General features: G+C 37.2%; 1 protein-coding gene across 2 annotated transcripts; it reads left to right on the top strand.

The window, feature by feature from the left end:
• Window positions 1–2,736: 2,736 nt before the first annotated feature.
• Window positions 2,737–11,969, top strand: LOC132124541 (zinc finger protein 862-like). Of its 2 annotated transcripts, XM_059535598.1 has the most exons (8): window positions 2,737–2,927; window positions 4,362–4,480; window positions 4,578–4,654; window positions 5,055–5,314; window positions 5,421–5,488; window positions 5,608–5,795; window positions 6,778–7,311; window positions 7,762–11,969. In XM_059535598.1, exons 2-8 carry the CDS (start codon window positions 4,416–4,418, stop codon window positions 9,915–9,917), a joined length of 3,348 nt encoding a protein of 1,115 aa, XP_059391581.1. In that variant the 5' UTR covers window positions 2,737–2,927; window positions 4,362–4,415; the 3' UTR covers window positions 9,918–11,969. The 2 variants fall into 2 exon arrangements, with proteins under 2 accessions (XP_059391581.1, XP_059391582.1); XM_059535599.1 differs by lacking the exon at window positions 6,778–7,311.
• The last annotated feature ends 966 nt before the right edge of the window (window positions 11,970–12,935 follow it).

Raw genomic sequence — 12,935 nt, 5'->3', positions numbered from 1 at the left:
TAATGAGTGTTAAATTAATCCATTGGTTTATCAGAGCACTCTGTGCCACCAAAATATTAAGTGTGTGAATCTTGTGACAAAAATGTGTTTTTTGGATTGACATTTATCGGAAAAAAGTCTGGAAGTTTAGGAAGTCATGGTTTCCTGTCTTTATGCACTTTTTTATGTCCTAAGTATTACTCCCCAAAAAAACTTAAGTGTCTGCTCGTTTTAAGTTATTTTGTAGTGTGTGATTCAGGAGATTTTTTTGTTTTCTCTTCTCGTTTCACAAAACAGGACTGTTCAGGCCAGTGACTACTACTTAACATAACATACATAACACTCTGCTCTTAAAACGACTTGCACCCTTTCTTATTAGCGTCATGCCCTTCATCTCTCCTTCAGTCACTGAGTTAGAGTACTGGACTTGTACCTGAATCAGGTATTTAAATTTCAGCCTTGACTATTAGCAAGGCTGAACGGATCAAAGAAAACCTGCAATCTGATTGGATGGACTCAAACCCCCAGAACACCAACCTGTCCAATCAGTTCAACAAAAAGCATGCCTTCTTATGCAAATATTTTATAAGTTTTGTCAAACTTTTTTTAATATGCATTTAGTTTTGAGTTTATTTTGTAAAATGATTCTTATGTGAACTTTGTGTCACTTTCCTTTTTACATGTCTGGCGAAGATGATGCCAAAACACAACAGTATACATATGTACATCTCTTAAATACACTTGCATTTTTTTGTTGTTTAAATTATGAACTTTCACAATGGCACCTGTAGATAATAGTTCATTCATGTACAGTTACAGATAGGAATTATTTGCTGGCCACAAATCTGGTCTCTTTGGAACGTGGAAATGTGGCGTTTCGGCTGTGTATGTATCTCATGGACCGTTACTTTCATTCAAGTCTGCCTTTGCTAGCACACCATGCTGAATGTTATTGTTATCTTGGGGCACTGGGTGGGGGGGTACCAATGGTTGTGAGAAGATATTTATGGTCTTATATGGCTTATCTTGCAGACTGCATGTAATCTGTTGTGGGTGGGGCCTTGAGAAGTAAGGGGAGGGAACATCTGAAAGCCACGCATTCAAGTTCTTAAGTCAGTATACCCAAAGAGACTGCAAACATTTTGCTGTTAGGAAGCTTTTTTATATGCATTCGAGATACATATCATGTCACGATTGATTTTTGCTCTAGCTTACGGCTCGGACAGGTGGGAAATGCTTTCTAATTTGCCTGTATGGCTTTGCAATTTTGGTTTTAGAACTTTTTAAAGGTGAAAAGTTGCCGTGTACATTTTATGCATAAAATCAAAACATTTTCACACCCATTCCAGCTGTTCATCCTGTCATCTTGATCTTAATTGTGTGTAGATTATCTATATTCTTTATGGTGCGTTATAATTCCACAGTGACAATGAAGTCATTGTAGTTTTAATGTAGTTTCTGTTCACTTTACATACTATTTACCCAGTCATGATTGTGGCCTTCTCGTACTGTTGATGCATTTCATTTCTGTAGTCGTGACTTTCCTGGTGTGGTGCACTGTGTGTGAGCGAGTGTGTGTGTTTGAGCAGGTGTGTGTGTGAGCTTTACCTCATCTACAGTCAGCTGTCCAATTGGAAAACATTTTTGTTTACGCGTGCAAAAAAGAAAAGAAAATAAAAAAATCTTCCACTTGATGAAACACAAAACAGGATACATTGTAGCGACATGTTATTAAAAAAAGAAGAAAAAAAAGAAAAAGAAAGAAAAAGTTCACCTGGTGTGCTGAACTAAGTGTAAATGGTTTATTACACAATATGAATATTTGTAAAATTGTTTGTATTTTTTCATAATGATTTTAAAAAGGAGTGTGTTTATTTTTTGACTTTATTCTGTTACAGAGCTCTCTCTCTCTGGTCTTTTTTCTCCTTGTTTGTTCGCCTGACATTGTGAGTGCGTCAGTTGGTTCTTACCTCTCCTGTATTGAGCCCGTGATGAGTCCTTTGTATGCAGTGTTTTGAAAATACTGTAGGGAACATTGGAAGAAATTGATATTAGGAGCATTTGATCAATTTGTATTTATTTATTTTATCATTTTGTTAATAAATTGACAAAAAATATTTGCCTCCCATTTTTATTGAATTCAACTTGGCTTTATAGAATGACCAAATTACTTGTGAAACTGATTTTAAGTGCCCAGCCAAAAGAGATATTTAAAGTGTTATTTTCAACTCAATTTTGTTGTTATGAAAGGCGTTGGCATAGAAACGGAAATGTTAATGAATAACTCGTCTACAGAATAGGCTACCCTATGTATGTTTATGATATATATGATATAAAATATATATTATGTGTAATTACAACAATTACTCAATGAGAGCTTTTCAAATTGTAATCTTAAAGTATAACTCTTATATAAAAAAGCATAAATACATTGTACGCCTAAGGCTAAAATTATCAACAAAAAGTTTGAATGGAGTCTTTACATTAAGTGGTTGAAAACTAAATCAATTGTATAGGACTGTGAAGTGAATGATTAAACTCTAATTATTTCAAGTATAATTATAAAAAGATGAAAACTTGGCACACGACCGCTGCGTAATGCGCGCTCCATAAGCTAACGCGCGATCCGCGCCTCATACAACTTCACTCACAATCTAACGTTAACTTTCCCATTCCTGAAATTTCGTGCCCGGTCTGCACAAACACCGCTTTCTTCCGTTTTCCATGTCATTTCCTGTAATAAAAAGATGGTGGTCATAGCAGAGAGGAGCAGCTAACTGTGGTCCAAACATTTGGATATGATAAACTTTGCATCGCCCGGGACTAGTGAAATCCCCCCGTCCCGTTGCGTCACCACCGCGTTTCTCGGAGCGGCCGAGGGCGAGGCTCGCCACGGCTGAAGGAGACCACCAACGACCCCGCGACGCACTGCGTATATTCTATAGACGGTGAGTTACACTCACTAGCCATTGTGGCCAATGAAAATGGCTTCCGAAAGCGTTAGGCAAATTGCCAGTTGCCTTGTAGAAGCTACACGGAGGCAGATCGTGCAGGAGCACTGCGTACCGTCATTGTCATCGCCCGCGCTTGAGGTTATGTGAAACTTTTACTTCACAGTGTTTAGAAGAACACAACTTTGCAGCAGTTTTGTGTTTCAGCTGAGCATTATTGCCCTATTTGTTTTCCTGCACTCGTCTCTCTTTCACAGCTAGGGTAATTTGTGAGTGACGGCCGGCTTGGCCAATCAGAGCGCTGCTCTCCGGCTGAAATGTTTTGGAAGTAAATTCTGGATCGGAAACGTCAGCAGAACGGAGTCAGGGTTTCTTGCGGTCACTTTCCGTGTTTTGCGGAGAGTGCTGTGTGGTTTTCGCGTTTTGTATGTTTTTATGGAAGCAGTTCAAAGTTTGTAGCCATATAAACACCTATAAACCTATTAAAAAGAAAATGGTATGACAATGTAAAGCCAGCATGACGTCACTTTGCCCCACTGTAAAGGATAGTTAACACATAACAGGAATACACTTTTGTCCGAAATATAAGTATTTTGGGTTAAAGAACCATATAGCCTACGATAGGGTTCAAAGTTTGAGATCACTAGTAGTTAGTATTTTTTTAATATACATTTTATTACAAAATTTAACTCCTGAATGTCTTAATATTTTGTATGTCATTAAAAATGGACACCGCACGTTTGTGTAAAACCTGATGTTAATGTTATCCAGAATGATTTAAGAATCATCTAGCAAGAATCTTGTTCTTAAATGGTAAAAATAAATTAATATGCAAAGAAACGGCATCTTGCAAAATGTTAAATATTTCTTCTTCATAATGTTTTTTTTCTCTCTCTACATTTTTCAAAATTTCAAAACAGTTTTTTCAAGGCTTAAATAAAAACGTATTTTTATTAAGATTATATCTTAGGTGCTATGATTGATCGCTTTTTCTTCTCTGTTTTTAATTTTGGTAACTCTTTATTTTAAGGACCAGTTCTCGCTATCAACCAGCTTGCATAATACTACTAGCATATTGGCGGTTGATTTGAACTTATAAAGTACATATTAAAACACATATTAATATAATTTTGCATGACCATATTTTAGATCCATTAATCCTAACACATACCTCACCTTAACAACTACCTTACTAACTATTAGTAAGCAGAACATTTGATTGAGTTTGTTTGCTATTTACTTTATTAGTTAAAAAAAAATTATTGAGGCAAAAGTCATAGTCAATAGTTAGTTAATAGTGAGAATTAGAACTTAAAATACATTAAAATAACGAGTGACCTTCATTTGAAATTGTTTTAGCTAACATCTCTCAAATTCTTAAATTAAAATCTCCTGTTTTAACAGTATTTATATCCCCTTATTTTGCTTTAGTTTTAATATGTCGAAGTGAAACGAGGCACACAGGAGTCTCTCCTTCCTGCCCGGATGGCAGATGCCTGCGCTGTTCCGGAGCATTCCTCCATGGACGTTGAGGCCGAATGCAGCACCAGGTCAGGTTTAAAAAGTGTTTACGAAAGCAAACATTTAAAGAGCAATCCCTGTGCATAAAAATAGTAGTAATATGCAGTTTTTCTACATATTTACCAGTGCTTCAAACAAGAAGTCAATTGAAGAGCCAAACAAAAAATTAAAAGCTGACCATGAGCATTCAGCCAGTTTTTGGTGTAAGTATCATTTACTTTAACTTTAAATGAAAGTGTGGTGTATAGTGCCCCCCATAAGTATTGGAACTGTAAACAAAATTGCTCTGCATGCTGTGGAGTCAAGAAATCTGTAAATATGATTAAAAGATGAATATGAGACAAAACTACAGAATGTCACATTTTATTATTGGGTGATTCGACACAAAGATGTTTGACCAGATAAGAAGATCAGCACTTTTAGAGTTTCATCTCCCTATCTGATGTGAGCATAAGTATTGGAACAGTTCCCTCACAGGTCTTTCTAAGTGTTCAACTGTGTCATATATATACATATATATATGTATGTATGTATGTATGTGTGTGTGTGTGTGTGTATATAATTATGTTTTTATTCATTGCTTATTTAATATAACATGTACAGTCTGTGAAGAGTGCAAGAAGTATTTCTTGGAGGAGTGCCCTACCCATGGGCCCCCTGTTTTTGTGCCAGACACCCCTGTGGCATCAGGGGTGCCCAATCGGGCAGCTCTCACTGTACCTTCAGGCATTGAGATCCACCGAGATGGTGATAAGGTGGATGTCTGCTGCATGGATGTAAACATACCAAAGGGGGCGCTGTTTGGTCCTTATCAAGGCCAAATAATGGCCTCGGATAAACCCTCAGGGCCATACTCTTGGATGGTAGGTTATGTTGTAAGCTTATACACCATTTAGCATAATTCAGTGCATTTGTAATAATTTTTAATGCAGGTACAAACTATATTTTAATTTCAAATGTTTATTGCAGATTGTTGATAAAGACAGCAAATATAAATTCATTGATGGCAGTGATGAAACTACATCTAACTGGATGAGGTAGCTTTTCTTTGTGCTATTGTAACAAACGGATCTTGTGTGGAAAATGTTGTTGTTTTAGTCACTATGGTTATATTGATATAATTGTTCACAATGCTAATTTTATTTATTCCTCTCAGGTTCATTATGATTTCTTCTGATGAGAGTAAAAAGAACCTGAGTGCATTTCAGCATGACGAAAAAATCTACTTCCGAGTTTGTCAGAGACTGACGGTGGGTGAGAAACTCTGTGTGTGGTACAGCAGCGAGTACTTGAGGCAACTGCAGAGTGTGTCTCGGGACAGCATTGACCGCAACCTGGACACAGGTGAGACACCCCTCGCTGGTGCTTGTGCCAAAAAAAAAAAAGAAAAAGAAATGTAACAGTTTTGAAGTAGGTTAAAAGTTAAGGAATCTCAAAAGACATTTTAAGGGGCTGCTAATACAAACACTGGAGGACTGAATCCAGATGTGGAGACTATTGAACTGGAATAATAATATAATCTTATAAAATACTAACAGCACTTTTTAAAATTTGCATCAATTTAAACCAAAACAATTTTCTAAATGAATAATAGTTAGTTTGTGTAGTATAAAATACATTTATGTGAAAATATTTGGTTTACTGGATTAGATCAGATTAGATTCCCAAGGAACACACATACTGGTAAAAAATCAAAAATAAATATATAGCTTGAATGCACTGTAAGTTGCTTTGGATAGAAGCGTCCGCTGTAAATGTAAAAATGTAAAGATGAGATCTGTTGTTGAACTCTAAACAACACTGATATTTACAACAAGATTGGACTAAAATGTAAACCGTATGAACTATAGCCAAAAATGAGCACTACATACTTGTCCCTTTGTTGTTTCAAACTTAATCTTCTGTAAAAATAAAAAAGGCGAAATTTTAGAGAATTCTACTGATCGCTGTTGTCCTTTCGATAACCATTAATGCAGGCTGGAAGTTCCAAGCTTCAAAGGGGGTCCAAAGGCATCATAAAAAATTATAAACGTGATTAATATAATGTGTGCGCTATATTTTATAAGTCTTCTGAAAGCTTTCTATGAGCAACAGCCCAAAATTTTACTTATCTCATACTGAACATTTTTGATCAACAAAAAAGTGCCCAGAAGAGATGTTCCAGGCCTGTGGTTTAACAGGTAAGTGAAATTGGATTTACATACTTTTTTTTCACTTGTCCTGCTTTAGCCAACTTACTTTTTTCCTAATCAAGTTTATTATTGACACGGATTTTTAAAATGCTGATAGTGTTACATACATGAACCAGAACACTATTGTATTGCAGGAGTGAAATTAGAAGAACAAGAGGAGCCTAAAGGTCCAGTGTTGAGATCTGCAATGCACGGTAGACGGACACTAAGTAAGCATGGAAATGATGAGGCAGAAAACCAGCCCCAGGCCAAGAAAAAGAAGATTGACCTCATTTTCAAAGATGTCCTGGAAGCATCTCTGGAGGCTAATCAAAGTCAGAACAACCCCCTGAACAGCACCTTGTCTTTTCAAAGAGCAAGAACAAATGTCTGCCAGGTTTTCAGCCAGCCTGATGCAGAGTGTAAAGAGTCTGTATTCGCCTCTGGATTGGCATCTATGGAACACCATGAGAGTGGGTTTGATGCAAAATACATTAAAATGGAAGAAACAGAAGAAGAGGCAACTCTGAGCAGCGAAGGACCATCAACATCTTTTTGCCCAAACTGTGTGAGGTTAAAACGACGGATCCGTGAGCTGGAGGCAGAACTGCTCCGTCTCAGAGGACAGGGGCACGCTGAAGTTAAGCCTTTACCACCATCTGATCCACTTCCTAGTGAGGACCTCAGAGGTAGGTTTGTACCTGCGATGGAACGCTACCATGGATCAGAGCCTTTCAGCAGTAAATATTAATGACATATAGACACATATATAAACTGCTGTTACTGTTGACATTCTTTTGTTGTGTGATTGCCAAATTTGTTGAAATGTTTAAAATGGAAATGCACTCTTAATTAAAAGTTTTAATAAAATAATTAAGGAGTGTTTTCTTTTTGGAGCCTGCAACTAAGATTGGTTTGTGGAATTAAGAATGTTTGAATTTAATCGTACTTAAAAATGATTTGTGTTAGTGCATTATTGGATGTAGAACTTGATGTAGAAGGCGTGTTTACAATAGGTATAAAGACTCTGAAACCTTCATTCATGCCAAAACTTAGCAGTAAATTACTTTTAGTTATTTAATCTTGCTTTGTGTTGGTTTTCAGTTTAATTTTGTGCTCTGTTTGCTCATTTATTGTAGACGCCATGACGCCCATCCCAGCATCGCTTGAGGAGGATGATCAGGATGTTGATTCTGCTGATGAATCCATCTCTGCTGACCTCATGGTAGCTGCAGATGAGTCTTCAAAACTCTCGGTGGGCTCAGGTCGTCGGATTCGTCGCTTTAAACAGGAGTGGCTGAAGAAGTTCTGGTTTCTCCGTTATTCGGCCACACTTAATGAGATGTGGTGCCATGTGTGCCGACAATACACCGTCCAGTCCTCCCGAACCTCTGCTTTTATTATCGGTTCCAAGCAATTCAAAATCCACACCATTAAACTTCACAGCCAGAGCAATCTACACAAGAAGTGTTTGCAGCTTTACAAACTTCGCATGCACCCAGAGAAGACAGAGGAGATGTGTCGTAATATGATGACTCTCTTCAATGCTGCCTACCACCTAGCTTTGGAAGGAAGGCCATTTTCTGATCTGCGACCTTTGGCAGAGCTCCTCAAGAAGTGCGACCTCAAAGTAGTCGATCAGTACATGAATGAAAATGACTGTCAGATCCTCGTCCAACACATTACCCGAGCATTCAAAGAGGATTTGGCCGAGAAGATTCGCCTTTCTCCCTTTCTAAGCATCATCATGGATGGACAGAACGATGAACTCTTGGCTGACACTGTTGCCGTTTATGTCCAGTTCACCACCACTGATGGACTTCCTGCCACAGAGTTCCTTTCCCTACAAAGGCTTTGCGGAGGAAATGTGGAAGGCTACCTTCAGGCTGTGGATCGTGCCTTTGGTGTCCTTGGTCTAAGACTCCAGGACATGCTGGTTGTTGGCTTGGGAATAGATGGCTCAAACCTCTCTTCTAGTCTGAGGGCAAAAATGTACATAGCCATACGAAAGACAATTCCTTGGGTGTTGTGTCTACCTGTAATGATCCATCGTCCCCATTTAGAGGTTCTGGATGCCATCAGCGGCAAGGAGCTTTCGTGCTTGGAGGATTTGGAAAACAACTTGAAGCAACTGCTTAGCTTCTACCGGTATTCTCCACGTATGATGGCTGAGTTGAGATCGACAGCACCAACTCTGTCTGAGGAAACTGAATTTCTTGGGGATATAAGGGCCGTCCGTTGGATCATAGGGGAACCCAATGTTCTCAATGCCCTAATCAAGGACTATCTGGAGGTGGTTGCTCACTTGAAGAGCATAAGCAGCCAAACCCAGAGAGGCGATGCTGCTGCCATTGCTCTGTCTCTTCTACAGTTCCTGTTGGATTATCAGTCGGTGAAGCTGATCTACTTTCTGTTGGACATCATTGCTGTTTTTTCACGACTTGCTTTCATCTTTCAGGGGGACTATCTGTTGCCATCACAAGTGGACTCAAAAATTGAGGATGCTATTAATGAAATTGGTCAATTGGTGGACTCCCCAGGGGAGTACCTACAGGAATTTGAGGACAACTTTCGGGAGAGTTTCAATGGCGTGGACCTCAAGAACTTGCGTGTTGCAGAGTCCAAGTTTCAGTCCATTCGAGAGAAGATCTGTCAGCGAAGTCAAGGCATCCTGGCCCAACGTTTTGATCCACGTAGTCGCACAGTGGTCCAGGCTTGTAAGATCCTTGACCTGACCTCGTGGCCTCTTAACAGAGATGATCTTGGCGCATATGGAGAAGAGGAGATCCTTGTAATTTCTGACCACCTGAAGACTATTCCGTCATCTGCCCACAAACTATCTCAAGAAAGAATAAATGCCCGAGGAAGCCTTGTAGTTGAATGGAGGGATCTAAAAGCTGATTATTGTAGTGTGAATGGTTTTAAAGAAGTAGTCAGTCACATCTTCAGATACAAGCAACGTTTTCCTCTTCTCAATCACATCCTGCAGATTGTCAGGGTCTTGCCAACGTCATCAACATGCTGCGACAAAGGAAGATGCTCGTTGCAAAAAGTGCGCAGAAACAGCCGTTCCAGACTGACTCTGGATCAGATCAACGATCTGCTCACCTTGGCCGTTAACGGACCACCTATCGGGAGCTTTGACGGAAAGCGAGCATTGGACAGCTGGTTTGAAGAGAAATCCGGGAACAGCTATTCGCTCTCACCAGAAATGCTGAGCAGAATGTCCACCACCGAACAAAAGTCTGTGTTGCACAATATGGATATGAATGCAGAGTATTATCCAGATATTTGACTGATCAGCGCCATTTGACTGATCAGCCAACATGATTCCAAAAAGCCATCTCGTTGGAAAAGGGCTGATCGGGACTATAATGTGATTGGCCAAGTAGTTTGACACTGGCCCTGCTGCTAAAATGGCCTAGATCAGCGTCTTCTCTAAGAGTCGGTATGAATGCCTTTGCAGGTCGCAGGCACATGAAACACTTTAAAATCTTCCTGTAAATGGTTGTGATGTGTTGATATGTGTTTTTGTCCAAAGATATACTATTTTCAAATCATGAGGATTGTTGCCTTTAGGTGAATTTTCAACTGAGCACCATTTCATCAGGCATTGGCGAATGAAGCCTCATACTGTCTTTTTTAATCTCTGAAAATGTTAAATTGCAAAAACAGATTCAACTATACGTTCTGGAAAAAACAGTTTTATTATTAGATCTGCAATATGATTTGAGCAATCATTCTGTATTTGTATGTAGATTTGTGTGTATTGAAATGATATAACAAAAAGTGCTTCATTTTTATAGCATGTTCTTATGCTGGTTACCGCTGATTGGAATGGAAATAGCCACTATTTTACCATGCAGTATATTCCTAACGTTATATTTTTTTAGATACTCTTTAGTTAACCATTACTCTTAAGATTACATATAAATCTTGGTTTGATAACATGTTGATGTGCCATAATACTTTATGCAATCAGGCACCTGTAATGTGCAGTTTACACCCAATCTGATTAAAAGATTTCCAATATAAAGCCAAAATATGCAGGGTTTTAATGCCTTACCAATGGAAAAAAGTTTTCTCGGTTCTTTTAGCATGTGCTGGTTCTTGATTTCTGGTACATGTTTATATGTACTGCTACCAGCAGCCATGTCAGACCCCCATTATGAGCCAGTTCAAATAGTATCATAGTTAAATTTTCATGTTTGAAGTGATTTTACTCTGATAAAGCAACACATCTATGTTTACTGTTAAATTCTGCATAAAGGCAGTTTAAATAGTCAAATGTTTACTGAAAAATTTAAATGATGAACAGAAAATGCTTCAGTAATAATACCCCAAAATTGCATCACTCTGTTTCAGCAATACTTTTCATCCAGTACAAATGCTTGTGCATGACGTCACCACTAGTAGGCGACACTGTACGACAGTTTACCCTTGGATGAATTATAGCACTATTTAAATCAAAGTCATACACGAACAAAGCTTTTATATTTTTGATTGTGTTATTATGTGCATTCATGTATTCTAGCAGTGCATGTGTTATGGTTAGTACCATATATTTTTCCATATATTTTTCCATATATTTTCACTTGTTATTTTTGCCTTACCTTGCTACTAAATTCCATCAATGATACGTGCAATAAATATTTTACACTTAAATTTTACATTTTTAAATACAAGCAAGTCTAATGCTTAATAATAATGTTCCTTGAAGCAAAACTGTGTAATTTAGAGGTTTCCAACATGACTGGGCATGTTTTAGAAGATTGGTATAGATTTACCCTTTTTATCTCTTTCTTAATTTTGTTCAAAAAAAATTCCATATTTTTCAGTCATAACTCCTTTTAAAAATAATTAAAAAGGAGTCACCAGTAGAGATTTGTTGATAATTATAAGGCATTTATAATAGTAATATTTTCAATGTTGCAGTTGAAATTTAACATGTTAATTTTATTCATACAGCTGTAAAAGCATCATTATTATCAGTTTAGAAAATATTGTAATCAGTGGTATATCTCAATTTATCAATTTTAAGTGCAGTAATATTGAAAAGTATTGATTGTTCTTACTGTATACATCTGCAAAATCACAAAAGATCAGTTAAATGCAGTTTTCTGTGGTTACGTTAACTTTAAACTTTCCACATTTACAGTTAAGGCCTTCCTTGTGCAGCAAAGTTTTACATTAATCAAACTGAAATGGTTTGTCTTTATTTTAAAATATGGATTAAGATTTTGCACGTCTGAAAATTTAGCATGTTTAAAGCTTCAGAAAGCTTGTACTATATGGAAATAATTATTTCAATAAATTCTTTTTTATTCTGTTTTAACAAATGTAAAGAGCTATTATGTTTCAAAGTAGTTAGGTGTGTTCATGCGTCATATCAAACCCACATCTGAACTCATTTGCAGTAGCAATTGTGTTAAGGATTAATAAGTAAGCTACCAAAAATCCAATCTTTTCTTATATGTATTTATGTGAATGCTTTTGAATGTTAGACTGTTACCTCACAGTGAGGTATGTCATCGAGTGGGTCTTCTCACATTGTGCTGGGAGGTATACGCCGCAGCTATGTCAAAGAAAACATTTGCTCATCTTCTATGGTGAATTCTCATAAAATTGAGCCAAAGTCAAGCCTGATTTTGTTTAGTTAGGGCTTCTTTTATGTACTTTCCTTTAATCAAATACTATGTGTACCTAATGTAAATGTTATGCTTGTAATGCAAACACAATAATGTGCATTGTCCTTATCATGAATTATTATATATATTTTTTTTATCTGGGAGACACCAGGTCTAAGGCCTAAGGAACAAAGTTACTTCTGATTTCAGTTTATTTTCAAACAAAGTAAGTGAATGGTAGCTCTATATTTTCATTCAGTTTCTTCTTGAAGAAAAATGTAATTCGCGTGCTTGGATTCATACACCCCTTTCATCCTGAAAACATAACACTGGAAACTCAAGAATATGAATTACATGTGAAATGTATACCTGGAGAATGTGTACATGTATTATAGAAACCCACTTAAAATGACAGCATATGGAATCTATATTCAACAAATAATGGTTTAATAAAGTTTTTTTATGTTATTTACTTGTCATGGGGATTTGTTTAACTGGTTTGCTTAAAGGAATAATTTGCTTAGAAATTAACATTTTTAGAAAATTAATGAATTCGCTCTGGAGTGAATGGGTGCTGTCAGAATGAGAGTCCAAACAGCTGGTTAAAACATCAAAATATGATCAACATGTACTCTTGCAAATTAGATTAGATTAGATTAGATTCAGAGTACAAGTACAGAGCTAAT

The sequence above is a fragment of the Carassius carassius genome, chromosome 43 (genome assembly GCF_963082965.1).
Source record: "Carassius carassius chromosome 43, fCarCar2.1, whole genome shotgun sequence".
NCBI lineage: Eukaryota > Metazoa > Chordata > Actinopteri > Cypriniformes > Cyprinidae > Carassius > Carassius carassius.
This window is presented reverse-complemented; position numbering and strand designations above follow the sequence as displayed.